This window comes from Meles meles, chromosome 13 (assembly GCF_922984935.1).
Source record: "Meles meles chromosome 13, mMelMel3.1 paternal haplotype, whole genome shotgun sequence".
NCBI classification, from domain to species: Eukaryota; Metazoa; Chordata; class Mammalia; order Carnivora; family Mustelidae; genus Meles; species Meles meles.
In genome coordinates this window covers 46,219,129-46,246,089 of record NC_060078.1, presented here as the reverse complement: position 1 = coordinate 46,246,089, position 26,961 = coordinate 46,219,129, and the positions used below count along the sequence as shown (strand labels likewise).

The following is a 26,961-nucleotide window of genomic DNA, read 5'->3' as shown; positions in this document are numbered from 1 at the left end:
CCCACACTCCCCTCCCTGTGTTGATGGAGCCAGCGAGGGGCATGAAAGAACACAGCCCTTGCACTCCTGGGGCTTACAGTCCCCATGGGAGCAGGCAATGTTATAGTCCCTAGTGTATATTCCTGAAGAGAAGGGACATAACCGTGTGTCCCTTCAGCCTTCTCTGGGTGCCTCTCGCTGTCCCATCCCGCAGGGGTCTGTGTCCCGAGCACAGTGGCCTTGACCCAGGTGCCTGGAACGTCCAGGAGAGGGCCTGCAGTGTAGCCCTCACCTTGCCCCATGTCTGAGGCATCTTGGCCTTCTTGGGCATCTGCCCCCCTGCAGGTGAGAGAGAGCTGGGTGTCCTGCTGCCACACTGACAATGGGCCCTTGTCCCACTGGCCTCTGCTTCTGATGGCCGTCTCCTAGCCCTCAGAGGGGTTAGCTCTGTCCTCTTCAGAGTTTGCTAGGGGCAGCTGGCTATGCCCAGCAGCCATGGACACATGTGGACACATGGCTGGGCATGAAGGCCAGGCAGCTCCCAGCAGATCTGGCTTCAGCTTTTGCTTTTCCGCCAGCTGCTTCTTCCTTACTGTACAGGTTTCTGGATGAAGTCCAGTCACACTCAAATGTCAACAAGATGAGCGTCCAGAACCTAGCAACCGTTTTTGGACCCAACATACTTCGGCCACAGATAGAAGACCCGGTAACCATCATGGAAGGTAATGGTGGAGGGGTGCATGGCAGTGCTGGGTGCTGCCCAGTGTGGCCTCCCCTTGGTCCTGGAAGGGTCCTCAGAAGCGTCACCCTGCATCAGTCCAGCCAAGGGCTGGGCCGGTGGGAAGGGGCTCTGTTCCAGGGGACCCTCCCTTCTCCCCCACCCCGACCCCATGGGGTCCAGCATGAAAAGAAAAGGAACTTTGCCCTGTGGATGGGGTCACTGAGAGCAGTTAGAATGGTGGGAGAGGCTGGGGGATGGAAGAGGTCAGTGCCTTGCCCTTGAATACACAGATGTTTTTGCTTTCCTTAAGTAAATGTTAAGTAGTTGTCACCGTCTCCTGGATGTCAGAGCTGCACCCTGGGGTGTAAATGATAATGATAATAAGCAGCAGGAGCGGCTGTGTGCCATAGGCGAGGGCCTGTAGGAAGGCCTTCCCTGCATCACCTCACTGTCAGCTTCACGGGCTCATGATGCGGTTATTGCATCCACTTCGCAGATGGGGAAACTGAGGTCAGGAGAGGTAAGGTGACTCTGTCAGCCAGGTTTATCAAAGGCCACAGGTCCAGGCCGGCCCAGAAGCTACAGCCTGCGCTCAGAGAGCCTGTGGAAGACTGTCCCGGCGCGGTTAGTCGGGGAGTCCTGCTGCCCATGGATGGGAGCCCCGCAGCCAGCGCCAGCTGAGGTCTGCAGAGGCTGGCCGGCACTCACACAGCACGGAGCTAGCTGGAGCTGCCATTGCTTGCTGAGCGTGACCTGGGAGAGAGGAGTGTGGGGTGGGCTATGGAGCTCTGTGTCAGCCTGGGGTGTGGTTCTTGGGGTGGCACTCTCCTTCAGATCCCTCCCTTGGCCTGCCTAGCTCGATCTCATCCCAGGTCCCCCAGGTTCTCAGCCTACCAGGTTGAACAAACGCCCAACAGCAAACACTGAGTTCCTGCTTCACCCAGTTTTCTGGCTAAGGATTCCTTATTTTTTCCAGGATTCTTACTTACCTCCAGTGGGAGGGTCCACTCAGCCACCCCCCTTCCTTATCCCCTGGAAAACTTCCCAGGCTCTGGTGTTTGGTGGAGGGTAGCAGGAGGGAAAAAGGCAAGCGGATAGGTATTGCGCTCCCATTGTATTACCCCCCGCTTTCATCGCTGACCCCCAACCCCCTCGGGCAGGAACCACAGGCACCACAGGCTGCATCTCAGGGGGCCATGGCCTGGAGAAGAGGTATTGTGTGTGTCCCTGTGTGTGTGTGTGTGTGTGTGTGTACGTGTACGTGTGAGAGAGAGTAGGGTTAGGGGAGAGTGGGTTGTCCATGTTGGGGACTGCGTATATTCGTGTGTTGTGAACATATGTACGTGGGATTATGTGTGTGTGTGTGTGTGTGTGTGTGTGTGTGTGTGTGTGTGTGTGTGTCCACTTGCACCTGTAAGCCATCTCTGTCCCTGACCCAGAGCCTTGTGCCGCCCACTGTGTGGACAGTCACACACAGCCCCCTTTGGCAGTACAGGGGAGTGACGTGGGGCAGCTGAGAAGGCTGTGACTTCTAGGTCCCCGTTTCCAGGGCCAGACTGCCACTGGCTCGCTCTGTGTCCCCTGTGGGCATAGTGCCTGCTTCTTCCCCACACCCAGTGGGGTGCAGCAGCTGCAGGCAGAGTGCCCCCTCTGTGTCCAAGGAAGGGGATGTGGGATTTTTTGGAGGGTCTGGTGGCCGTCCTTTCCTTTGGAGGCAGATGTCAAGCTCTTGCTGAATCCTCTCCTGAGGTGCAGCCTGGTTCCAGACTGCGGCCACCCTGGGTTGGGTCTGGTCTAAAAAGCCTGGACTGGAGACATCCACAGCCAGGCTTTCTCACTCTGTCTTCCTGGCAGGCACTTCTCTGGTCCAGCACCTGATGACTGTCCTGATCCGCAAACACAGCCAACTCTTCACTGCGAGGGCCGAGGAAGGGCCGACCTCCCCGCGTGGGGGCCCACCGTGCACCGTGGGATGGGGCTCTGAGGAGGGCCCGAGGGACGGCCAGCCAGAACCCAGCAGCCCCAGCAGCCCCAGCAGCCCTGGCCTTCCATCACATAGGACCTCATCTCTGGATGGGGCCACTGTGGCAGCGCTGTCTAGAACCTCCCCGACAGGCCTGGGTACCCGAGGTGGCCCTGCTGCCTCCAGCCCTGGGAAGAAAGTGCAGACTCTGCCCAACTGGAAGTCTTCCTTCTGGCAGTCTGGGTCCCGTTCGGGGAGCCCAAAGGCAGGCAGCTCATCCCTGGAGGTGCCCATCATCTCCTCTGGAGGGAACTGGCTCATGAACGGACTGTCCTCCCTGCGCGGCCACCGCCGGGCCTCCTCGGGAGAACGGCTCAAGGACTCAGGCTCTTCGCAGAGACTCTCCACTTATGACAACGTGCCCCCGCCCAGTGGCCTCTTCCCCAGCACCCCCAGTGTGGCCGGCACAGTGTGGTCGGGGGCCTCCTCTTGCGAGGCATCGGCCAGGGGCTCAGTCAGCAGCTGCACAGCCTGCCGGGCCAGCGACTCGTCCGCCTGCAGCTCGCTGCACACCGAGGGGGCCCTCGAACCTTCCCCTTTCCCCAGTAGCAGCGAGGACCGCAGATCCCCGGACGTGGGCCGTGGCCTGGACGAGGTGGGCACCTGCATCAGCAGCAGCGAGCCCAGCGACCCAGGCAGCCCCACCCAGGACTATGCCCGCTGCTCCGAGGCTCTCCAGAGCCTGGTCACGGAGCTCAGGGCGGAGCTGTGCCAGCAGAGGACTGAGTACGAGAGCAGTATAAAAAGGTAAAGGGCTGCAGCCACGGGGCAAGTGCAAGACTGGCACCCCTGGGGCCCGGGCAGAGCCCTTGTGGCCAGCAGCTCACGGGGCACTGGCCCTGGTAGTCTGCCTCTGGTCATGGCCTCTGGCTCTGATAGAAAGCCTCTCTGAGGCCAGGCTCAGAGCAGCCGGTCCCAGGAAGCCACTTTTCTGGGACAATGCCCCCAGAACAGGGCTGGGAATGGAGGGGTGGGGTCCTCTGGAAAAGCTCGGGAGCTACAGGGCCTGGCGTGCTGTTGGAGTTCCATAAATGCCTGCTGAGTGAGTGAGTGAGAATCCCAGCCTGCGCTGCTCTGAGCACCTTTAACGGAGGGGCTCAGCATGGAGGTCCCTGTGTGGCCCTCAGGGAGGAGACAGGCCCCCTGAGGTGTGCAAGGACCTGAGAAAGTGCCCACGTGCAGTGCAGACCCCAGGCCAGCCTGGCTGGTGGAACATGGATGGGCCTGAGAAGGGAACAAGGACTTCTTCCGGGACTGTAATCCTACCTCCTAGGAGGAGGGAGCCGGCTGTGCTGACCCTGCCCTCCTGCCTTCCCTGGTCACAGGGGGATGCCTTGTGCCATATCCTTTTTGCTCACAGATGGTCCTGGTTTGATCCTTCCAGCCGCTCTGGGAGGAGGGTGTTTTCCAGCTCTGAGGCACCAGGTTCTCCAACCAAGGTCACCAGCAGCGCCTGAATGGCCAGTGTGCAGTGCTTCTACCAGCTTCTCAGGCTTCTCAGCCCCTGACCCCAGCTTTCTGACCTATATATCAGGCCCCACCCACTAGCAGAAGGTGTTTGTGGGCTCTGACATCCTCCTTTCCTCATCAGAGATAGTGGAGGTGGAGGGGGTTCCTGCTTCTCACTCGGAGACTGGGATTTCTACAGGGAGCTGGAGGGGCAGTGTTTGGCCCTTTTGCTCTGCAGGAGGTCAGGGAGGGTCACGGCAGGCCATGTCTGAGCCAGGAGTTGAAGGACCAATAGAACTGGACTGAGCAAGGAGAAGAAAGGATGCAGCATGAGTAAAACTGTGAGGTACACAACTGGGGGGGAAACCCCACAAATGTGAGCACTGGGTTGGAATTTACCAGCCAGAGGAACAGTGGAACTCCCTGCAGATACAGAGAAAGGTGATTACAGCTGAAGGTGAGCTCACAGACAAAAACTACAGCATATGTAGGAGATATTACCAGGCAAAGGCTGTCCTCACACAGCCTCAGAAGAGGTCAGAACCAGCTCCTCACTTCTTTAGCTGTTTGTGGAGCCAAGCTGAGCTTCTAGTCCTCTCATCTTCTCAGGAGCTTGGTCTCTCAGGGGAAAATGCGGTGTTGTTCCACGTGGGGGGCTCTGGATAGGACTGCCTGGGGTCGAGTCCCTGCCCCCTGTGCACTGGCTGAGCACCCCAGGCAGGCTCTCTGATTCCAGTGTGTACTGGCCGAATGTCTGTGTGCGCAGGCTCTCTGGGCTCGGGGGACCGCACCCAGCTGTCCTGAGGATTGAGTGCCACAGTGGGAGGCAGTGCTGAGTGCAGGGCCTGGTGCATCCAGGGTGCAAAGGAAACACTCCTCCTGCTTGGGGGGCTGGAGGTAAGACAAGCTCACAGAGGCAAAGGGACAGCGGTGGCAGCCCCTGTGGTCCCCTCACTGGCAGGGTGGTCTAAGGAGAGAAGAGTCTGGTGGAGCACAAGAAAGAATGAAGCCCCATCCAGTGGGTCTTTGGGGAATACAACTGCACACAGCAGCCAGCCAGCACTGGGTCTGGTCTGGGGAGTTAGGGGAAACCAGCTCTCTGCCCTGCCTCCCAGGACTCAGAACCTCTCCCCTGTGCCAATTCCTGTATTCCCAAAAGAGAATGCACTGAGTGTCTATGATGTGCAGACACTGTATGAGACGCTGGGGACACAGCCAAGACCAAAGCTGATCAAAACTTCTACTCTCATTCTTATTTGGTGGTGTTTGGGGCTTGGAGGCGGAGAAAGACCAGAAACGAGACAGATTTTAAAAATCTGTGGTATGTGAGAAGGTTAGATAAAGGAGAACAAAGCAGGGTGAAGGGAAGGGGAGCATGGTGGGGAGAGGGTTGGAAGACTGGGCTGAGATGGAAGGCCGGGGCAGAAGCCCAGGGGCTGTGGTGGGAGAGGCACGTAGAAGAAAGAGTGGGGATGAGCGGAGTGTGAGAAAGGGGGGTGGAGGGCAGAGTGTGGAGCTCCAGGCTAGACATGTGAGTAGCATCAACCTCAGAGGCAGCAGTCAAGGTAGAGAGAAGAGACAGATTCCGAACATATTTGGAGGGTGTTGCTAATTGGCCAGACATGGGGGTGAAAGAAAACTGACTTTTTGTTTTGGAGTAATTGGAAGAAGGTGTTCACTGAGTGGGACACCAGGGCTGCTGCAGTGGTTTGGAGAGGCAGGGTCAGGAGCCATCTGTGAGCCTGTTAAGGTGCAATGCTTATGGAATTTCTGAGTGGAGTTGAGGGAGATAGAGGCTGAGGGGTCGTCAGCACGGAGATGATGCTTTGGGTCTGGAGACTGGATGATGTCACACAAAGAACCACAGAGAGAGGGAGATAAGGCGCCCAGGCCTGAGCTTGAGAGCGCCAGGACAGAGAGGGAGGAGTAAAGAGGGGGCTGGAGCCCGAGGAGAAGCAATGGGGGGGGGGGGGGTCTGTGGGGTCCCTGTTGCCACTCACCTTGGTGGTTCTTCTGTGTCACAGCATGTCCCGTGCTCCCCAGATGGAGGGCTGAGGCGCAGGCAGTTTTCCTGCCTCCTTCATGCTTCGTGTTCAGTGACAGGGTGGAGGCTGGGCCTCGTCCCGAACAGAACGGGGAATGGATACTTACTCCAGTATGCCACGTGACAGGTGGTGCACTCTACATGGTCATCTTTGTCCATCGTAGCTGTAGCTCTTGGGGGGAAGGGCTGGCCCCTGCATTTTTTTTCAGAAAGGATACCAGGACTCAGAGCCGTTTGTGTTGCTTCATAAACTGCCAGGCTGGGGCTCAAACTCCAGCGTGCTGGTTCCCAGGGGCTGGGCTCAGCATACTCCAGAGGCCTTCTAGGAAGTAGTCATCTGGTTGAGAAGACGGACGTGCCGACCCTTGTAGAGTGTGGCGGCAACATCCAGAGAAGCATGTTTGGGGGTGGGGGGTTCCAGAGAAGTTATCATGGAGGGTGAGACGTTTGAGCTGGGGCATGAAGGACAAGGAGGCAACAACGCAGATGGGGTTTCCCCGAGTCGCGTGGTGTCTGGCCGGGATCGGGGGAGCCATAGGAGGTGGGGTAGCCAGAGGGAGGCTGGAGTACGCGGGGCCTCACAGACGAACAAAGGCAAGGGGACAGTTTCTTACTTCCCTCTCCATTTGGGAACCAAGCCTGTTTTCTGCCAGCTAGCGGTCCCTTCCTCAGTGGACTTTATATTTTAGTGAGGACTCAGGGAGACCCCTGGCCTCAAGTGCCCAAGGGCCAAATGCTCATGCTGGCATTTCTGGATCACAGGCCAAAGGGAGGTGCCCAGGGTCTGGCGAGGACCTGATGAGGCCTGTGAGGCCTGTCCCAAACCAGGTCTGAGGCTGCACGCGTCCTTCCCCTCCGCGGGCCATCTGTCCAGCTCCTGTGGAAGGCGTGCACGCAGGCACGAGTTTGCTGAAACCCAGCTGGCCAAAAGCTAAACAGTGTCTTTTTCTTGATTTTAAAGACTTGAAGAAGGTAGTGCCAACCTGAGGAAACGAATGTCACGGCTAGAAGAAGAACTAGACCAGGAAAAGAAAAAGTACACAATGCTGGAAATAAAGCTGAGGAACTCAGAGCGGGCGCGGGAAGACGCAGAGAAGAGGAACCAGCTGCTGCAGAAGGAAATGGAGGAGTTTTTTTCAACCCTCGGAAGCCTGACTGTAGGAGCAAGAGGTGAAAAAGCCCCAAAGTGAAGGAGTGGAAAGAACTCCCGTTAACAATGGTGCTCGCCCGCGTCTGAGCAGAGATGGCCATCCGCCTCATGAAGAGCCACAAGGCCCTGCAGCTTGGACCTGGGCTTCTGTGGTGCCAGGAGCTCAGGAGCTAGCCGGAGGGAGGAGTCCCGACACCCCCAGGAGGGACTCTTGGGAGCAGCCCAAGCGCCATGTGGGATCTGGATGCTGCTCTGACCATGCAGGGCCTGGCAGTTGTCAGAGGGGACAGTCCCGTTACCATTAAAACAGATGACTCCTGGGATCTGAGTAGCCCACTGGGTTACTTTTTTTCATTCTTTATTAAATTGCTGACATAGCATGATGTCTGGATTCCTGACTCCTTCTTTATGGTCATGTAGAATGAAGGTTACCAAATTGTTCGCAGGTTTGGAAGTCCCCAAGGTGTCAGATAGGTGGAATGGCCTGGGGTTCAGAAGTGGGTTATGAACCTCCCTGAGAACACCCAGTGTTGTCACAGTCACCGAAGCTGGATTTATACAAATTTATGTTTTGTTCCATTTCTCTGTGCCCAAGGAAGACGATTTTCCTCAGTCCGTCCTTCCCCCTCTGAGCCACCAGGGCCTCTGCAGCTGGCATTTGTTCTGTAATTCCTCTCAAGTCTCCACCATAACCTGCTTGCCTTTGCTTGGCCCCAGATCTGCTCCAGGGCCAGAGCCTATGAGTCAGAGCTTAGCATGGGCACTCTACACCACACTTCTACAACACCCAGGGTGGGGGCGGGGGCGGGCATAGGGCCTGTGTTTAAAGGAAAAGAGAGCCACGTGATGGGAAGTGCCCATCCTTGGTCTTCCAGGTGTGCCTCAGGCTATGTGCCCTGTTTCCCTGCAGACTCCCCTCGACCTAATGCTAGTCCCTCTCCCTTCCATGCCCATTTTACCTTCCTTCTCCAGTTCATCCTCAGACTTCAAAGCTCCATCAGGGCAAAGCTTTCAAGAAAGCGTGTGGCTGGCCACCACCACACACATGGAGGCCTGGGTCAGAGCTCTTAGGGATGGGACTTAAGGAGCAACAAAGAAGCGGCCTCTGAGCGGAGAGCACTGGTATCATTTCACTTGCTCCTGCTCAGTGTCCTTACATACCACCCCTTGCTATCCTGAGCACCAAAGTGCCCCAATTTCTGATCACTATCTCTGGAAAAGTCCCTCAGACCCAACCACCCATCCAACTGGAGTTCAGTATAAACTACCACACTGAGGTTTAAATGCCAGTGTCTCGGTCCTCCCAGGAAGAGCTGGCTTCATACCATGAGGTATGAGCCCACAGACCCAAGCTGGCTGCTAACTCCCACAGCGGTGAGACAGGCTGACCATGGGTCATCTGCTGGACCACCCATGGTCTTACGAACCAGGAAGCCGGATGCCTGCCAAGGCCACCCATCAGCATCAGCAGTCAAGAGTTCTCTTGGGGAACTGCGAGGGAGGGGGTCAGTGGAGAGCAACACCAAGATCTACTCTCAGGCAATCTACAGCAGATGATCTGGGTAACCAGCTTCCCCAGGAGGTAAAATATTGCTCTCCCCTCTATTTAAGGAGAAAGAGAAAAGAAATTGAAGTGGCCGATTCTCCAACAAGATAGGAACTGGTCCCATGCTCAGAGGAGAAACTTTGGCTTGGAGAAGATAGGTGGGAACACCAGTGTATTCTTATGGTCTAGGTTCTCTTACCACAGTCCTGGAATTCGCCAACTTTAACTCGGCGAGAAGATGCCACCAGGCTATCAAAGGAGCAGGAAAGACAAAAAGGGTTTCACATGATGAAAAGGAAAGCTGTCAGTCTTCTCTTAGCCATTCATAGTAGCAAAGGCTCAGCTTCCAACCAAGGCCTGGCTACAACCAGCTCGTGAACCACATCTGCCACCTGCTGGCAAAACTAGGATCTGCAAGTGCAATTTTTCTCTGAGTCAGTCAACAATATTCAGTAAAAATTCTGTCCTCCAGTTTCCATTTAACCAGCACTTTTCATTCTATCTGTAAAACATACGAACTTTTGCCTATAAAGCACACTTAGTACCAGAGCCAATGGGCTTTGGCCTAGTACCCTGTCTCTAATCCACTTAGGTTTTCCCCAACTGAGGTGCATTTCAACAACCTATTCCCAAACTGCGGATTCAAGTTGTACCTATTAGTGTAATGACATTTTGAATTAAGTAAACCGATGAATTATGAATGTGAAAACACAGGAAATTAATGTTTGGAAGACCCTTGATTTTTTGGAATGCTTTAGAAAGAGCAAGGGCAAGTTGTTAAATTGTTAAATTGCGGATACATCAACCATGCAATAGCAGAAAATTGGCAAAAATCTAGGATTCTGCTCTTAGATTACTTCAAAAGTGCTTTAAAATTTGTGTTTGACTTTAAAGCAAAAACTGGAAATGATAAGTCTCATACTAAAAAAAGGAATTGGCTTAATTAAGACTGAAAAATATCCTTTTTTTAAAAAAAGTAATTTTTAGGGTGTGTGTGTGGTGGGGAGGGGGGAGAGGGAAAGACTCCTTGTTTTACTTGTTGAATAACGGACCGGTCATGACCACTGTACATGCCACACTATTAAAGGGCTTCAGAATGTAGTCCATGTATCCATGTTCCCAGGCCTGCGGGCAGTAAATGGAGTAATAACAACATGTTTCACAGATTCCCCTACATTTGATGCAGGGCCCCAGCCCTCTGAAGAGTTCTCCCAATATCCTCTGGTTCTGTTGCAAAGGGACGGTTTCTCATTTATATGAGCCCACAGCTAGGCAGATACGACAACGCTGCTGCCTCTTACACCCTTGTCTCCGCCAAGAGCCCCCACCTTTGCCAGAAATAGCTACCCTTCCTACCAAGCCCATGGCTACTACTTCCATGCTCCACCAAGCCCTGTGACAGGCAGACCTATGAGGTGCCCAAACCGTGTGGTGGTTGGTGAGAAAGGAGAGATACAGCTACAGAAAGCTTTCTGCATAGAGCAAAGGGCTTGGGCTGGTTCTGTGCAGCTGGAAGACCTTGGGGAAGTTAAGCTCTGTGGGTATCTGTTCCCTCCTGTCTACAATAAGGATAACCTCAGAGAGTTGTGGCTGCACCCAGAGGCCTAAGCGTCTCCCATGTGATTAGGTGGTGGTGTTTTCTGTACTTTAGAGCTGAGTGCTTTGGAAGCATAGAGAGGTTAAGGACCTGGACCACAATCATACACAAGTCAGCAAAGGAGTCAGGCTTCCATCCCAGGGAATCTTAATTAAGAGACTCTCTTCTTAATTACGCATCCAAACTGAAAAGATGCTGGTTTGATAGTTTTACCTCACCCTATCCTGTTTTAAGGAGGTCTGTGCACAGGATGCAAAAGTAGTGTCTCTAAGTCAGACAGAGGGCGGAGGGCAGGGAGTACTCCTGACAGATGGGAGACCTCCACTGTTTTGTATGCTGATGTGTGTACCCAGAGCAAAAGGGGTGAGTGTGAGAGAAAAAGAGAGACAGACAGACAGAGACAGAAAGGAGAGGAGCAGGGGAGGATGCAGGGCTAGAAAAGGAGGCAAGGATCTGGTCACAGAGGGTGGGGTAGCCTCTCAGCCTTCATGCTTTAGGAGAGGATTTCCCCGCTGCATTTATATCCACTATAGAAATCCAAAAGGCTTTCATTATTGTGGGGATGGAAGGAACAAGACCTAGGTCATGGCTTTCATAGAGCTTACATTCTAGTGGGGTAAGATAGGCCATAAAGAAGTATTAAAAGAAGACAACAGGTCCCAAATGGAGTCACTTACACTCAGCCACATCATCATGGAACCAGGACTTACAGTTTGGGCTTTTCCAGAAATGGAATCTTAAATCAGTCCATCAGTAATCATCTGGTCAGTATTAGTTAGGTCATCTGCCAGACAGGCCCCAACCATCCCCTGCAAGAAAGCAACCTTACAATAACCAACCTGCTTTTTTGTGTAGTGTAATTTCCTGCTCCCTCTGCCTGTAAGTTTTTCATTTTGTATAGCTCCTCAGAGATCCTCTCCTTTGCCCAACTTTTTATGAATGATTGAATTAAACCATTAAGATCTAAATTTACTCAGTCGAATTGTGTTTTTTAATAGAAGTACATAAGATACATTCAGATTTTGGTAACTGCTCTGAGGAAAAAGGTGATCCCAGTGGCATATTTTAGATAAACTGGCCTGGAAGTCCTCTCTGAGGTGAATTTGAACAGAGACTGAACGACAGACAGGGCCATCGTGCAACCAGACAGGTGCAAGCAGAAGAAAGAGTTGTAGAAGTTCGCACGAGTGCTGGCACCACTGTCGACACGGTGGGTGACAGAAGGGGCAGGAGCCAGGCAAGGCCAGACTCTGTAGGGCCTTGTCACCCAAGGTAGTTATTTTAAGGGACACAGAAAAGCACTTGAAGGCTTTGAATCAATGGATGTGAATTGGCTTGTGTTCCAACAAGGTTCTTTTGGCCACAGGTGGGTAGTGGATAAACTTGGTGGAGGGGACAGGGAGTGGCTGCAGGGAAGCTAGCCCAGAAGTGTGGTCCAGGCCAAATGTAGTGGAGTGACAGGCCAGCAACTAGACAGGAATGGTCTGAAGACTGAAGGGTGAAGGGAAGACTCCGTGTCCAGATTAATCTTTGGATTAGTCCTGAGGTAAACAGGAGCAGAAAAATAGGTAACAGAGTGAAAGGGAGTGAGAGAGAGTCTTTTAAAGATGGGAATTACTAGAGCATGTTTGCTGCTAAGAATGATTCAGTAGAGGGAAATATGATGATGAACAAATGAGGGTGATAATGAGAAGTCTGAAAAAAGATGCAAGAAAGTGGGACGATTGGCTTCCGAGACAAGAACTAGGAAGACAAAGGACACGAACATGGTTGCAGACAGGTGTATAGACGTGCATACTCAAGTTTTTAGGAAGTCCTGAAAAGTGATGAACATGCTCACCTTTAGAGCAGCAGCCACATAACGGACTTGAACACAAAAGCCCTTATTCGCTTAACTTCTCAGTCTTCACTTTGTAACCCCTGTAGAGCAGAGTGGTTCCAAACTGAAGATTGGAGCCAGATGCCCCGATTCAGGTCCTGGCCTCACCACAGGCTGGTTGAATAGCCCTGAGCAAGTTACTCAGCATCTCTGTGCCTCCATTTGATCACAAGAGGGGAGAACAGATTTTTACCCAATAAAGCTGTAAAAACTCTGTGAGCTCATACAAAGCACTTAGTGCCTGGTATAGAGTAAGCACTCAGTGAATCTTGTTACTAAGTCAACATAGAACCCCCTAGATTTGGTAGTAGGTATGGAGTCTTTGAAGGGTTTCAGGAAGGTTGTCTGATCGTTACTTTGGCTGCACCATCTGCTCCTCCGCTTCCGCATCTGCCTTCCCTTAGCAGTCTGCTGATGTCTTCGCAGTTCCCTTCTTTCATAGTAACCACCTGCGGCTTGGCATGCCTCTTTCTTTTTTAATTTTTTTTAATTTTTTAAAGATTTTTATTTATTTACTTGACAGAGAGAGATCACAAGTAGGCAGAGAGGTAATGGCATGCCTCTTTCTTGATGTGCCCTGCACCCCATCTGTGATTGCTCTTGGTGGAAGGTTGGACATTTATTTACGTTTCTTTCTTTCTTTCCTTTCTTTCTCTTTCTTTCTCTTTTAAGATTTTATTTGACAGACAGAGATCACAAGTAGGCAGAGAGGCAGGCAGAGACATGGAAGCAGGCTCCCGCTAAGTAGAGAGCCCGATGTGCGGCTCGATCCCAGGACCCTGGGATCATGACCTGAGCCGAAGGCAGAGGCTTAACCCACTGAGCCACCCAGGAGTCCCTTTATTTAGGTTTCTAAGGCAGCTGATAACAGACAGAGCGGGGGAACATATCAGAATCATCTTGGGAACTTGTAAGAAAACCATCTCCCTCATCGTTCTAATTCTGTATGAGAGTCACCTTCTCCCTCTAACCTCTTCTGAGAAAACAAGAGCCTCAGAGAGTTTAGGCAACTTGCTACAGGTAAGGCAACTAGTGAAGTCAGGATTCTACTTTAGTATCTGGCATTAGAGCCCATGCTCACATTACTATAGTAATTTCAGAGTGCTGTATATAGTTTCCTCATGACACATTCTGAAGGCCATGAATACTGCATTTCAGAGGACAGAAATAGCATAGATGACAATAGGTCCTAGTCACTGGCTTACCCAGCCCCACATTTATTGAACGCCTACCTCGCAGGCATTATCTAGGAGTCAAGACACATTCTTCCATCCAATGACTTCCAGAATGAAGCATCTAGAAGAGAGGCACACAGGGTGCCCACACAGAACATTAAAAGGCCCACAATATATTGCTATCTTACATCCTGTGGGAAAAAATTGGGGAATGAGTGAACAAATGAATAAATGAGTTAACAAGCATGAACTGGGTATGTGAAAGAAAATGTCATGGCAGGGAAGGTTCATCAGAGAATTATCTGAGCTAAATCTTAAGCAATGAGGATTTAAAATAGGCAAATACAGGAGTAAGCAAAAGCCTGTGCACAGAGGATATACGGTATATGCCACGGAGGGGGCTCAGCTGGAACAGGGTGAACAGCAGGAATGGTACATGAGACAGAACCAAAACAAAATGCTTAACTGTTCTAATTCTTAAAAACAAACAAACAAAAAAAACCTTATCGATTTTGAAGCACTTCTCTCAGGAATTATTCTTACCAACCACACAAAGACTAGGACTACTCGGGATGGAAAAATGACTTGAAGGTCAGAGTGTACAAAAGTTCTCCTTTGGGGGCGCCTGGGCGGCTCAGTGGGTTAAGCCGCTGCCTTCGGCTCAGGTCATGATCTCAGGGTCCTGGGATCGAGTCCCACATCGGGCTCTCTGCTCAGCAGGGAGCCTGCTTCCCTCTCTCTCTCTCTGCCTGCCTCTCTGTCTACTTGTGATCTCTCTCTGTCAAATAAATAAAATCTTTAAAAAAAAAAAGTTCTCCTTTGCTCTTTGACATTTCTCTACATTAAACCATTTTTTAGAAAGATCTATTTACTTTACATTAAACCATTTCTATTCCTTTCCAAGATTAAAGTCAGCAATTGCACTTGCTTACACTAATTATTTAAGATTTTATTTATTTGACACAGAGAGAACACAAGTAGGCAGAGAGGCAGGCAGAGACAGAGGGGGAAGCAGGCTCCCTGCTGAGCAGAGCCTGATGTGGGGCTTGATCCCAGGACCCTGGGATCATGACCTGAGCTGAAGGCAGAGGCTTAACCCACTAAGCCACCCAGGCGCCCCTACACTAATTATTTTTTATAAAAGTACACAAAGTCATCATTATAGTAGCCCCGTGAGACCATCTCCCATCCTCATGTCACAAACGAAGCAGCACCAGGCTCAACATAACCGAGACTTGTCCGAGACGGCCCAAACTCTCCATCTGGAGCTCAGGCTAACCTGGATTCACAGGATTCAGTAGGTCCCACCCTCTCTGGGGGTCTCTGGGACCCTGTCTCTTGAAGACACATGTGCTTTTAGCTCCTCCTTTTTGATCTGTTCTGGCTCCTCAGTCTATTTTTCTCAACACATGTCATGATTCTATTTCCTGCCAACTTTACAAGAGTCCTCTTTACTGCTGCTTCACCACTCGATGTTTAGCGATCAGATCTATGCCCCCACCTATCCAGGTAACCCTAAGTCTTACATATGTAATACCCGACAGGAATTCCCTTTTTCCTTCTGTCCACAAAATAACACTAACAGAAATGGTTTATGAGCCACACAAGCAGATGACACAGACCTCACAATGGAAAAGACTACTAGAGAGATATTCAATAAGGGAGATATTCCCTTTTTCCCTACTCTGAAACATTTAAGTGGCAAGCTGGCGTGTGTTCCATCATGGTCTCTTCCAACTATGATGTACAAACTGGAAAATACATTATTGGATGTTACTTTCCCTGCACATCTTGTGTGCTGCCAAATCCTTAGAGCTCAGCCCCAAATGCTAATCTTTGCCATTTCACCTAGCTATTGGCAACCTGAGTCCTCTCTCTTCTATTCTCGTTGTGCAAAAAGGACCTCAGCTCCCTCAGCTGAGTATCTTTGGCCTCCCAGTCACCACACCTCCAGTCTAACCAGCTTGCTCCCATGATACATGTCCCTCCTAAAACAAAGGTCTGGTCACATTACTGTTTCTCACAAACTACAAATTCCTACTGCCTTTAAAATGAAGACAATTTCTCCAAATGTTTCAATTCTGATCCCCAACGTCTCAGACTTCTCTCTCAATATATTCTCTTCATTCATGCTGGCCATTCCACACCCATGAACCCACTTTTAAACCTCCTTGCTTTTCCCTTAACTTGGGAATACCCTTCCTTATACCAAGGCTCAAAAAATGCCTCCTCTGTAAAACCCTCATTTCCTCTGACCAATCTCTCCCTGTGTTCCTTCAGCATGGTTCTTGTTCCTTCACACAACACTATTTCAATCAGGCTGACTAAACTGTCATCCATTTTTCTATCTTTCATTACCGTAACCCAGCTTCCAACAGAGGAACTTAGACATTTATGCATTCATCAACTGACAAAATTAAATGTTAGAATTCTAACATTAACAAAGCATATCTGAATGTTTTAGTTTCAAAGTTCAAAGACATCCTGGTGCATTAAGGGTAAAGCTAAAAAAAATTTTAAACCCTAGAATCAGTACAAATCGATTATTTACATGAAGTCAATGGACCTTTGAAGGTACAATACTAAAATAAATGGAGTACCTAGCCTTTCTAAAGGATAAACTACTCCCATCTTACTTAGCATCACTAGGGTATTACAACTGGGTGGATATTACCGCAACACTTCGATGTCTGCTTTTGCCACCCAGTCTCTCCCTGGAGGCCTCTCCAATGACTGTGATAAAACAGAGTGAGTGCACGCACGAGGCTGGCAACCACATCAGCGGATGGAGAAGCAATGATCAGGTAAAGACCTACCTCCGGTCCTGTCCTTTCCTCAGAGCAGGGGAGTCTGAGTGCAGGTGAGGGTGGGGACAGCATGTATAAGATGGTTTTCTGGAGCATGTGGAGCAAGATAAAGGGGTTTAGTCCTGTAGAGATATCCTAGATGTATATAATGAGTGATCTTAATACTCACAGAGCAGTGTGGCCAGCACAAAGAGGATATACGCTTGGCAAAGGTGAAAACACACTCAAAGCTGAAATCCCAGTTTATTTTTAAATAGACCCTCTTTAAACTTATTTTTACCAAGTGGCCATGATGACTGTTCTCCCACATGGTTACCAAGAACTAGTAGGTTAAGGGCACTGAACAAAATTCCTTGTAGGTAAAGTTTCTCTGGAGATTTTAAACACAAAGAAAACCAAGACCAGACAAAACCAAAACCAGGGTGATATTTTAGGCTCTTCCATTCTATATAAATCCAAATCTAAGAGCCTTAGTGCTACTACCTCTTAATCCCAATCCACAGGAAACCTTGAAATTACCCAGAAAAACTTTTTATCACGAATTTAGTTTTGTTTTCAATGAAAAAACTCTTAATTTCATGTTTTTCATACCACTTTTTTCTTTTTTATTTAAAATATTATAACCAATTAACATACTAGGTAACAATGTTTACATTCCAGTGGTGCATGTTTAATGACTAGGGCATGAATGATTAAAAACCACAATAATTATCTCAGCATTCCCTACAAAGTGCCCCATATTGTTTTGTCTAGAGGAGAAGGAGAGGGAATGGAACACAGGGAAGGAACAGGAATGAGGAAGGAATGGTATCCTAGAGGGAGAAAAACAAATGTCAATTATCATATGTAGGTTTCCAGGTTTTAAAACCCGTTGAACAGGATAAACTGTAATGAGAAAATAGATGTCACAGTCCAGGTAGACAGCTAGTTCAGTTTAACTTCATCATTCAGCTAAAAGATTAAGAGCTTCTCAAAAATATACCAAATATCGGGCCTACAAAAGTAATTTATTTCTTCGTAAAATTTACTAAGATTTATTCCTTTTGTAAAATGTAAAGAATGGACTGGTATCACGAGCAGGTTTCTACTTATAAAAACAGACAGTAATAATGTCCAACGAACACATCTAACACAATTTTCCAAGATATACAGTGAAAGATTTTCTACGTGAGTCTCTCTTACTGATGCAAGGTATATATTTTATACACTTATTGGTATTGTGTCGACATTGGCTATAAAGTATTTAACACACATTTATAATTCACACTCAGTAAAGAGCTTACAATAAGGGCAATAGCTTACTTGGGAAAGCATAGAAAATTAGTGTGAGGTAGTTCAATAAAAACCTAGTTTAATTTGTAAGTTATTGTGAGAATAGAACATTGTGCAAAACTAATCCACAGGTATTATTTCTCAGAAGTTTCAGGAACGAAGAGAATCTAAACTAGAAATGACCAGAAATTGCTACTCTTACAAGACTCTCCTTAGGAGCACTTAACTAAGAGCAGTTAGTTTGAAATTAATTAGGACTTTTGTTTTCCTTGTGTTTTCTAATCATACCCCAAACTATACATTTCTGCTTCAATGCCCTTTACCTCTTCATCTTTCTTGCTATTAAGGAAAAATCAGTTTCCTCTGATTCAGGAAAAACCTAAGAGAGATCATAGAAACACAATGTACACTAACATGTAAAGGATACAGAGGCAACATTTCAAAGGGCTGCTAATGACAGAACAGTGGTGTTTGGTTTTTCTACTGAAGAGAAGTTTACTGGGGTCATGGGGCTTCATGCATTCACTCTACAGCTAATGTGTGACTAATGAACACTCACAAACAAACTACAACAGTATTTTTGAAAATAGACTATGTCTTTATCTCAAAATGTTGTGCAGGCTTCTGCCTAGGCAACACTGAGCAGGTATGTCTTCATATGTATAGCACATACTGGCCCACAGTATAAACCAAGTCTTATCTGTAACCCCAAAACAGTTTCACTTGCCCACTGCTGATCTATCAGACACTGATGTCCTCTTCAGCCTCATCTTTTTAGACAAAACAGCAGGATTAACATGGAAGAGAATAATGAAAGGGCTTATAGGAAAGTTTGCTGCTTTGCATACCATCAAGCTTCTCTGTACTATGAAGGGGGCTGTTTGGTAGCCCCCTCATTTGAAAGGCTGGCATTTCTCTTAGGAAGTCTGGTGTAAAGCACTGTGCCTTGAATCAACCTGGAAGAGTGCATACCAGGAATGATCAGCAGCCAAGGGTGTGTGACAAAATGAGAACTGTTCAGCAAACAGTATGAAAGAGTTGAGATGCTCTATTTATATATATTATAATTAAGCAATCCCAACAACACAATAATTTTACAAATGGTCAGTATACATTAGAGAGTAACAGAGTAGTAACCACGAAGAACTGTGTAGAAAGAATTAGTGTCTCTTTCCTACAAAGCTGAATAATAAAATAATATAAAGTTGAATAATAAATCTTAGTCAAAATAATTTTCTGACAGTAAGATGATGGGTATATTAAATATATAAAGTTGAAAAACCAAAGTTATAAGAGAAGCAAGGTGGCTTTACATAAGTACTGCTTGACAGAAATCTTACTTGTAATTTCTCTTAAAAAAAAAAAATCACACACAAATGTTTAAGATGTTTTAAAGGTCCAAAAAGCTTGTGAAATAAAAAGAACCAGTACATCTTTAGTTTAACAGATTTAAGAAACAAGGGAAAGTTGCATTTAGATACTGCATTTTAAAAACCCAGGGCACGCAACACTTAACAAATAGACTTTCTTTTCAGGATAGAATTTGTTAAGTATTTTAGTTTACATTAAGAATTAATTCTACATTAAGAATTCCTTTTCTCTGAATCAACTGAAACATGCTGGTTGGCAAGGAGGAGCTGGCATTTACAACAGATGATACAAGAACACCTGGTTTTCCTTTCTTAATCAAGTTCTCTAACAATAGAGATGGCTTAACTACTATCAAACAGAAAATATGGGAAACTTCTGAAAGCATGTCAGTTGTTAAAGTGCAACAGTGAAATAATCTATCCTAGGGAAAATAAAGCTGATTAACTGCCAAATACAAACTAAGAACACACTCATGCTCAAATTTCTGCTAAAATCGTAAATCCAATTCTGTTTCTATAATTCAAGAGGTGTTATAGTCTCAAAATTCTAATTTGCTTAATTAATGCACCATGTTGTATGAGTAGAAAAGGGATCGATAAAAAGGCTGACAACTTCAAGAAGCTAGAAATCATGACTTGAAACCGTCAAAAACAAACCTGTTATTTCAAAGCACAGAAAAAGGCTAATGTACTTTAATCCTAAATATTGCACATTAACAATAACCTAAAATACCTAACTCAAAAGGAATTTTGCACTACATATACGAACAACATGCCAAGCGAACTTTCAGACACTGCATATTGAGATGCACCAGTTCTGGCTCCTGTTGGTCATGAACTCCCATGGGCTTTCTGCCTAGAACCTTGACACTTACTTAAGTATCCATTTCCCAGTTCATTACATGAAATCCTTCTTGTTTCAAAAATAACAAAAGGTGCCTGGGGGCAATACAGAGAACTTGTATTTCAGAGATAATGAAACTTCAGTGACATTTCCTTAAGAAAATTCAGTTGTGGAGAAAGAATTCTGCAGGTATAAAATGTAAACAGTTAACATACACTTGTCAGGAGCAGTGCCATTCTTAGACTACTCAACATTAACATTGCATGTTTTATTGAAAATCGGGTATAAAAAAAAAACAAAGACTCAGACTAAATAACCACCACTTATGCCTGCTCTGCTCAATGTGAAGAAACAGTCCTTAGAAAATGATATCCTATATATGGCTGTGTGCTACTATTTTCAGATGAACGGTAGGTATATTGCTCATTTGATACATCACCTACAGAATTTAAGTAGGCTTTGGAACCTCCCAACAGTTAGTATAAATATGATTATGCTACAGGTAGAATCAAATGGCCAGAAAACACCTTGAGACCTGGTGCTCAATTGACCGACACTGTGATAGGAAACCAGAAAGGTCCAAGGTCTGAGGGCCTGAGGCTGCAGGAAAGGGAAAGACCAGACTCTAGACCACTGCTGGGACCTACAGCCTGAGTAGATTAACTCAGTGTATACAAAAACAGGCTCATAGCTAGTAGAAGTGAACCATCTGTTTATTTGCATTGAAATGTATTATTCATGAAGTATCCTCTTGACTTTAGGTGATCATAAGCTTTGAGCATGCCACAAATTTGCAGAAAATACCATATTCTTTTAACTTTACTTTTGTTGTGTGGGGTTGAGGAATAAGACGGTGGTAGCAGACGCCCAGCATCTTCGAAGACATGCTCTGAGTTATACTGCCATTTAGATGATGGGGCCTTTGACGAAAAACAATGTAGGGTACCTACCAATTGTTGTAATTAAATTAGGATTGGCTAGCAAATATTGGAGGTTTTTTAACGTGTTCATCATTTACAGTAGTTATTCCTGAATACAACTGGCTACAGGTTATTTTCCCTCACTCCTCTGGGGTTATTTCATTGATAAGCACATAACCCTGAAGGATAGCATCATGAACAAAACATTTGAAATAAAATTCTAATAAAAAAAACTATAAAAATCTTAAATAATTCATGATATAGGCAAGTCACCACATAATAGTTGTTTTGATAAACAAAATTTTACAAATTCAGTAAAAAAAAAATCAGCAGCATAAGATAAAGCAAATATGCAAAGATTTTAAACCATGATAAAATAATTAGGTTTACATTATACAGTTAATTACAGCAAAAATACAATACAGTTTTGTTGCTGTTTTAAAACACAACTTAAGTTTTAAATTACATCACTTGAAATTAAAAAAAAATAAACTACTTTACTACAAAATGAATTCTACATTTTTGAAAAATCACTCAAAAATAAGACCACTGAATTGTTTTCAAAGTAGTTCTATCAATGACTAAATGACTCCCTATCCCCCCACCCCCCAAAGGCCCAAGTAGTCATCTACAGCAGCCCAGAGGTCCAGCTGATGCTTCTAGACTGCTGTCTGTATCTGAGGCCAAAGTTGGATCTGTTGACATTGAAGACACATCATTGACAGACGATGATGACGATGGATGCTGAGAGCCATTGATCACTGCTGCACCTGTGCTATGAGAAACAAAACAGCAAATCAGTTGCAGACAGAGTTGTACACTGAGCTACCTATACTGTACTGGCTACCTCTAGTGGTCAATACCGTTTTTTCTCTTGGCTTTGAAAAGACTCATCAGGTTGTGTGTGAATAATACTGATAATATATGCAAAAGTGTCTGTACTGCATTTTGTCAGAGAGATCTCAAAGAGATACATGACCCAAAAAGTTAAAAACTACTGCCCTAATAAAAATGACTTATTTTATCTTATCACTGTAAACTTCAAACAGTATTCTGGTACTTTTTTTTTTTTTTTTTAATTTTATTTGAGAGAAAGAGTAAGAGAGAGCATGAGAGGGAGAAGGGCCAGAGGGAGAGGAACAAGTAGACTCACTGCTGAGCAGGGAGCCCAATCTGGGGCTCCATCCCAGGACCCTAAGGTCAAAACCCAAGCTGAAGTCAAAGTCAAGACTACTAATCCTACTGAATCACCCAGGTGCCCCCTGTTCATCTTGTTTAAAAGCAAAAGCCAAGACAAAGGCTAAAATCATTTTAAAAGAAAGGGCCCCTTAACTGTCCCATTTTCTGTGAGGTTAAATGACTTGGCAGGATCACTAAAATGCCTTAGGTAAACCCAAGTCTTGTTACTTTTACTCCAATATGTACTTGACAAGAGCAAATATGGATTTATTAAACAGATAAAGTAGGATTTATTAAACAGATAAAGTAGGACTGTTTCCTTTACTGAAAGTATAGCTAACAAGTATCTCCTGAATTTAAAAAAAAAAAAAAAAAAGTAACAGGAATATATAACCAATAGAGAAATCCTTTCAAGGGGTCTGGGTTAGGAATGGGAGGGAACGTGGGGCGAGGGGAATATGTTAAAAGCGATTTATGTTCTAAGTGAGAACTTTCTTCTTTTTTTTTTTTTTAGTAAGTACTTCTGAACTATGGGATCACTAAATAAGGATCAGTGCAAATTTGAGTTTATTAAATAATGAAAGTTATACAGTAGTTCTTAAGAACATATTTATGGAATAAAAGCAATGGTTTCCAAATTGAGAGGTAAGAATTTCTAGGGCTGCATTTGAGGTACTCAAAGATGCTAAAAACAAAGCAGTGGAAAACCACTGCTCCAGAACCCAGCATTTCAGTGTTTGAAATTATACTACTATTCTAATGATGAACAACAGAATACTTTAGAATACAAAAGGTCCTCTGAGAGCTTGTCTTCAAATGCAACAAGGAAATAGTCAGGGGCTTGGGAATAGGCAAATCTTTAGGATGCTGGGGAGGGGGTTGGGAAACAGAAAATGGAAACATTAGGGACAGAGCAGGTGACACAAGGTAAAATGAACTAAAAAGTACACTGAGTACACTTCAGGCATGACCCTCTACTTCAAATTCCATCCATAGGACACTAGAGAATGTGCCTGTTCTGATTGAGAGTACACAATACAACGGCTAGCTTCGAAGACTGGTAGTGAAATATTCAAACCATAAAAAGGTTCCACCAAATATACATTTTCATGCCTCTATTTTTAATCCAAATTCCATTTTATCCAAACTTCTTAATCTGATAAAAATTAACTTTTAAAAATTATTTTAAAAATAATTTAAAAAATAAAATAAGTAAATTTTAAAAATAAAATTATTTTTAAAGTAATTTTTTTTTAAATATTTTATTTATTTGACAGAGAGAAATCACAACTAGGCAGAGAGGCAGACAGAGAGAGAGGAGGAAGCAGGCTCCCTGCGGAGCAGAGAGCCCGACGTGGGGCTCGATCCCAGGACCCTGGGATCATGACCTGAGCCGAAGGCAGAGGCCTTAACCCACTGAGCCACCTAGGCGCCCCTAAAGTAATTTTTAAAGTAAAGTAATTGGGGATAGAGATCCCCAATGTGAGGCTTAAATTTACAACCCTGAGATCAAAAGACGCATGCCCTACCAAAGTGAGCCAGCTAGGCACCCCAAAAACTAACTTCTAAATGCATTAAGTAGTTAATTTTTAATCTGAAAATCAAATATCTATGAAAAGAAAAGTACTTGTTTTTTTCCCCAAACTTTAAAGCTATCAAGTAAATTCTCAAATATTTGAATGGCAATAATAGGAAAAATGGTTAAATTTCAGGTAGCTGAGTCATTTCCCTCTCAAGTAAGTCTCTACACCCTCAAAGGCAAGCAAACTCACTGTAATATTACCCAAACCAAAATAAAAACAGTAAAGTGGGGAAAATAGTATATTTCATTTTATTTATTTGATTTTTAAAGATTTTATTTATTTGACAGAGAGAGAGACAGCAAGACAGGGATCAGAAGCAGGGGGAGTAGGAGAGGGAGAAGCAGCCTTCCTGATGAGCAGGGAGCCCAACGTAGGCAGGACCCTGGGATCCTGACCTGAGCCAAAGGCAGACATTTAACCACTGAGCTACCCAGGCACTGCTCATTTTTAAAAATCAAGTTGAAATGGTATTGTGATTCTCTGACATTCTAATTTGTCAAACACTTTCTGCTGTTTTTACATAAAATCAACTGAATATTTTTATTACAGGTTGATTCACTAACAGTTTTCTCTGTACCCTCTAACTGAGAATCCAGAAAATGTCTAGAAACCTATAATCCTGTCCAAACCTATAGTCCTGTCCTTTCTACTTATTTTATAACCACAATCCAGTGTCCTTTAAGAACCAATTTCTTTAAATAAATTAAGAACAGATACAACTGCTCTATCTCATGAAATTAAGTTTATTCAAACGTTCAACACTTCAGATATACCACTCATTGGGATAGCATTCGGAAGTATAAAAGTCTCCAAATAATGGACTTTTCAAATCCCACTTGAATCTCCAACATGAATAATTTACTTATGCTACTACTATACATCAATACAATGACAATTAATTTCGCTATTAAAGCATTTATAATATAGCTTTTGTTATAACTACATTGTAGGTAAAAGTTGTCAAAATCAATTTATATATATATATATATTTTTTAAGATTTTATTTATTTATTTCAGAGAGAGATCGTAAGTAGGCAGAGAGGCAGGCAGAGAGAGAGGGGGAAGCATGGATGCGGGGCTCGATCCCAGGACCCTAAGACCATGACCTGAGCCGAAGGCAGAGGCTTAACCCACTGAGCCACCCAGGCGCCCCAATCAATTTATATTTTCAATAGAATCTATATTATAATTTGGAAAACTCATTCCTGATCAAGGATTTAAAAAATAATTTAAAAACCCATAAATAAAACAAAAATTGTTATAAAAAGCCACAGAAATTATTTAAACAAATATATGTTTATAGTACAGCAGAATGGGTACTTAAACTATAGTTAAAAACTATATGCCCAGGATCTCCTTTTTTTTTTTTTTTTTAAATGTAGAAGAGTTTTAGAGGGATGATTAAAATGCTATTGTTTTACTCAAATTCAAGACCTATCTGTCAAATACTACTTGGCCTTCAAGGTTCAATTCAAATTTCATCTCTTTCTAAAACTGCCCGAATGTCTGTAGCCAAGGGTCTGCTGTCAGCCAAAGACCATTTGAGATGCTGGAAAAACCATGCCTTCTGAAGTTACTGGCAAACATGGCTTCAAGTAGTAGCTTTTTTACATATTGGTAATTTTATATTCATTTACTTTTTCTGAACTTTAGTTTCCTCATCTGTAAAATGTGCACAAATCCCTTCCCTAAGGCCTTAGTACATAAAGTACATAAACCACCAGTGCCTGTCGTGTAATATGCACTTAATATATACAAGTTACCTGCCATTTAACTTTCCCCCAATGCTTTATGCTTTCATAAGTGCTAAAATAAGACAGCTTATGATAAAAGAGAATATTTAACTCCAGCAAACCAGTTTTCTTCTTAGATATGGAACGATTTGATTTTTTTTTTTTTTTTAAGATTTGAGAGAGAGAGAGAGAGCATCAGAAAAGGAAGGTCAGTGGAGAAGCAGACTCCCTGCTGAGCCGGGAGCCAACAGGAGGGTACTTCACCTGGGATTCGGGGATCACGATCTGAGCCAAAGGCAGTTGCTTCACCAACTGAGCCACCAAGGCACCCTATGGAATGATTTCTAATGGCAGTTTTACTGTTACTGCCTTAATTTAGCAGATCAAAAATATCAAAATGAGAAAGATGGTAACTTAGTATCACATGTACCAGATTCTTCATCAATACCTTAGTTCATCCAAAGTAAATACTATTAAAATCCTGGTGAGTATACTGAACTGTGAAAAAATTCTTCTTTAAAGAGAACAATGCCAACAGAAAAAGGTTTTAAATTTCTCTTCTTCAGTGGAATGTCAGTATTATAGAAAAAGATGTATATTTTATGAAATCAGTTACCAGTATGTTAGTTTGATGTATTGGTATAACATACCAGTGCTTGGTATTAAGTACCAGTGCTTTCAAATTTAACTATCCAAATTGTATTCCATACACTTCTTAAAGTTTGAACAAGAACAGTGGTAAAAATGGGGAAAACTGAAGGATTCATGTAACCGAAGATTACAACAGAAGAAGTAAACTGCAACCTTAACCAAGCTTATATTGTAACCAACCTAAAGGAGAGGGCTGTCCCCTTATAACTCCATTCTTGGTTCTCTCCTCCAAGTCCATAACTTCTTTGTATATCAACTCTGAAAAAGAAGTGAAAAAAGACAAACTTTTCAAAGTCCGAGAGCCAACCTCAGATACCTATGTTTTAAGTAAAACATTTCTACACATATTAATATAACAGTGTTCTTTCAGTGGCAAAGAGTCCCTTAAGTGTCAGTGTAAGATTCAAAGGTACTAGTAATAATTCCCTGATCCAGAACCATGAACTATACTAAAAGAAACAAAATCTCTGCTATAACTAATGTTTCTAAAGTTGGATTAAGGATAGCACTGGCGTTAGAAGCCTTATCTTTTTTTACTCACCAGCATTTCGTACTATACCATATCATCCTACACATCATACTACAAATGCTCAATCCTGTCTCAGTGAGGCCTTGAATCATGTTTGTCTTATTCATATCTATTTCCTGAGCTGTGGCATAGTACATTAGGTGCTTATCCAGATATCTGTTAAAAGATTTAAATGTAAGCATGTATGGAAGTTTCTTCAATCAGAATGGAATATAAATACATTTTTATTTTTTAAAAAAGCAGGTAGCTACCCTCCAAATCCTTTTGATTTCAAGCATGACATGCTATCACAGTCAAGAAGATTTCTCCATAGAAATCTTGTTTTTTTTAAACTAGACTTCTGTACTTCTTACTGCTCCAACTAAAGAGACAGCAGATGTTGTCCTGAGGCCGTATGTGCCTTCTGCCCTGTGCTCTTCTATGTCAAGTGTGATGCACCTTGTGAGTCTGAATGTCTACTTCAGAAGAACCTTCTAGTGGATGTTACATCACCATTATTCATCTTCTTTG

The 26,961-nt window shown here is 45.0% G+C and overlaps 2 protein-coding genes across 14 annotated transcripts in view; one reads left to right on the top strand and one right to left on the bottom strand.

Moving 5' to 3' along the window:
- ARHGAP22 (Rho GTPase activating protein 22) overlaps positions 1-7,727 on the top strand; it is a 162,473-nt gene extending 154,746 nt beyond the window's left edge. For all 5 annotated transcript variants that reach the window (XM_046027290.1, XM_046027289.1, XM_046027287.1 and 2 more), the window contains 3 exons: positions 580-701; positions 2,555-3,470; positions 7,178-7,727. In XM_046027290.1, the coding sequence (XP_045883246.1) occupies positions 580-701; positions 2,555-3,470; positions 7,178-7,406 (1,267 nt within the window). In that variant the 3' untranslated portion in view covers positions 7,407-7,727. The remainder of the gene's footprint in view (positions 1-579; positions 702-2,554; positions 3,471-7,177) is intronic.
- Positions 7,728-16,959: 9,232 nt separating this feature from the next.
- MAPK8 (mitogen-activated protein kinase 8) overlaps positions 16,960-26,961 on the bottom strand; it is a 110,689-nt gene continuing 100,687 nt past the window's right edge. For 7 of the 9 annotated variants that reach the window (XM_046027000.1, XM_046027002.1, XM_046026999.1 and 4 more), the window contains 2 exons: positions 26,103-26,180; positions 16,960-21,546 (listed from right to left, as the gene is read on the bottom strand). In XM_046027000.1, coding sequence (XP_045882956.1) covers positions 21,401-21,546; positions 26,103-26,180 — 224 coding nt within the window. In that variant the 3' untranslated portion in view covers positions 16,960-21,400. Of the gene's footprint in view, positions 21,552-26,102; positions 26,181-26,961 lie in introns of all 9 variants that reach the window. The other 2 variants (XM_046027004.1, XM_046027005.1) reach the window with 2 other exon arrangements.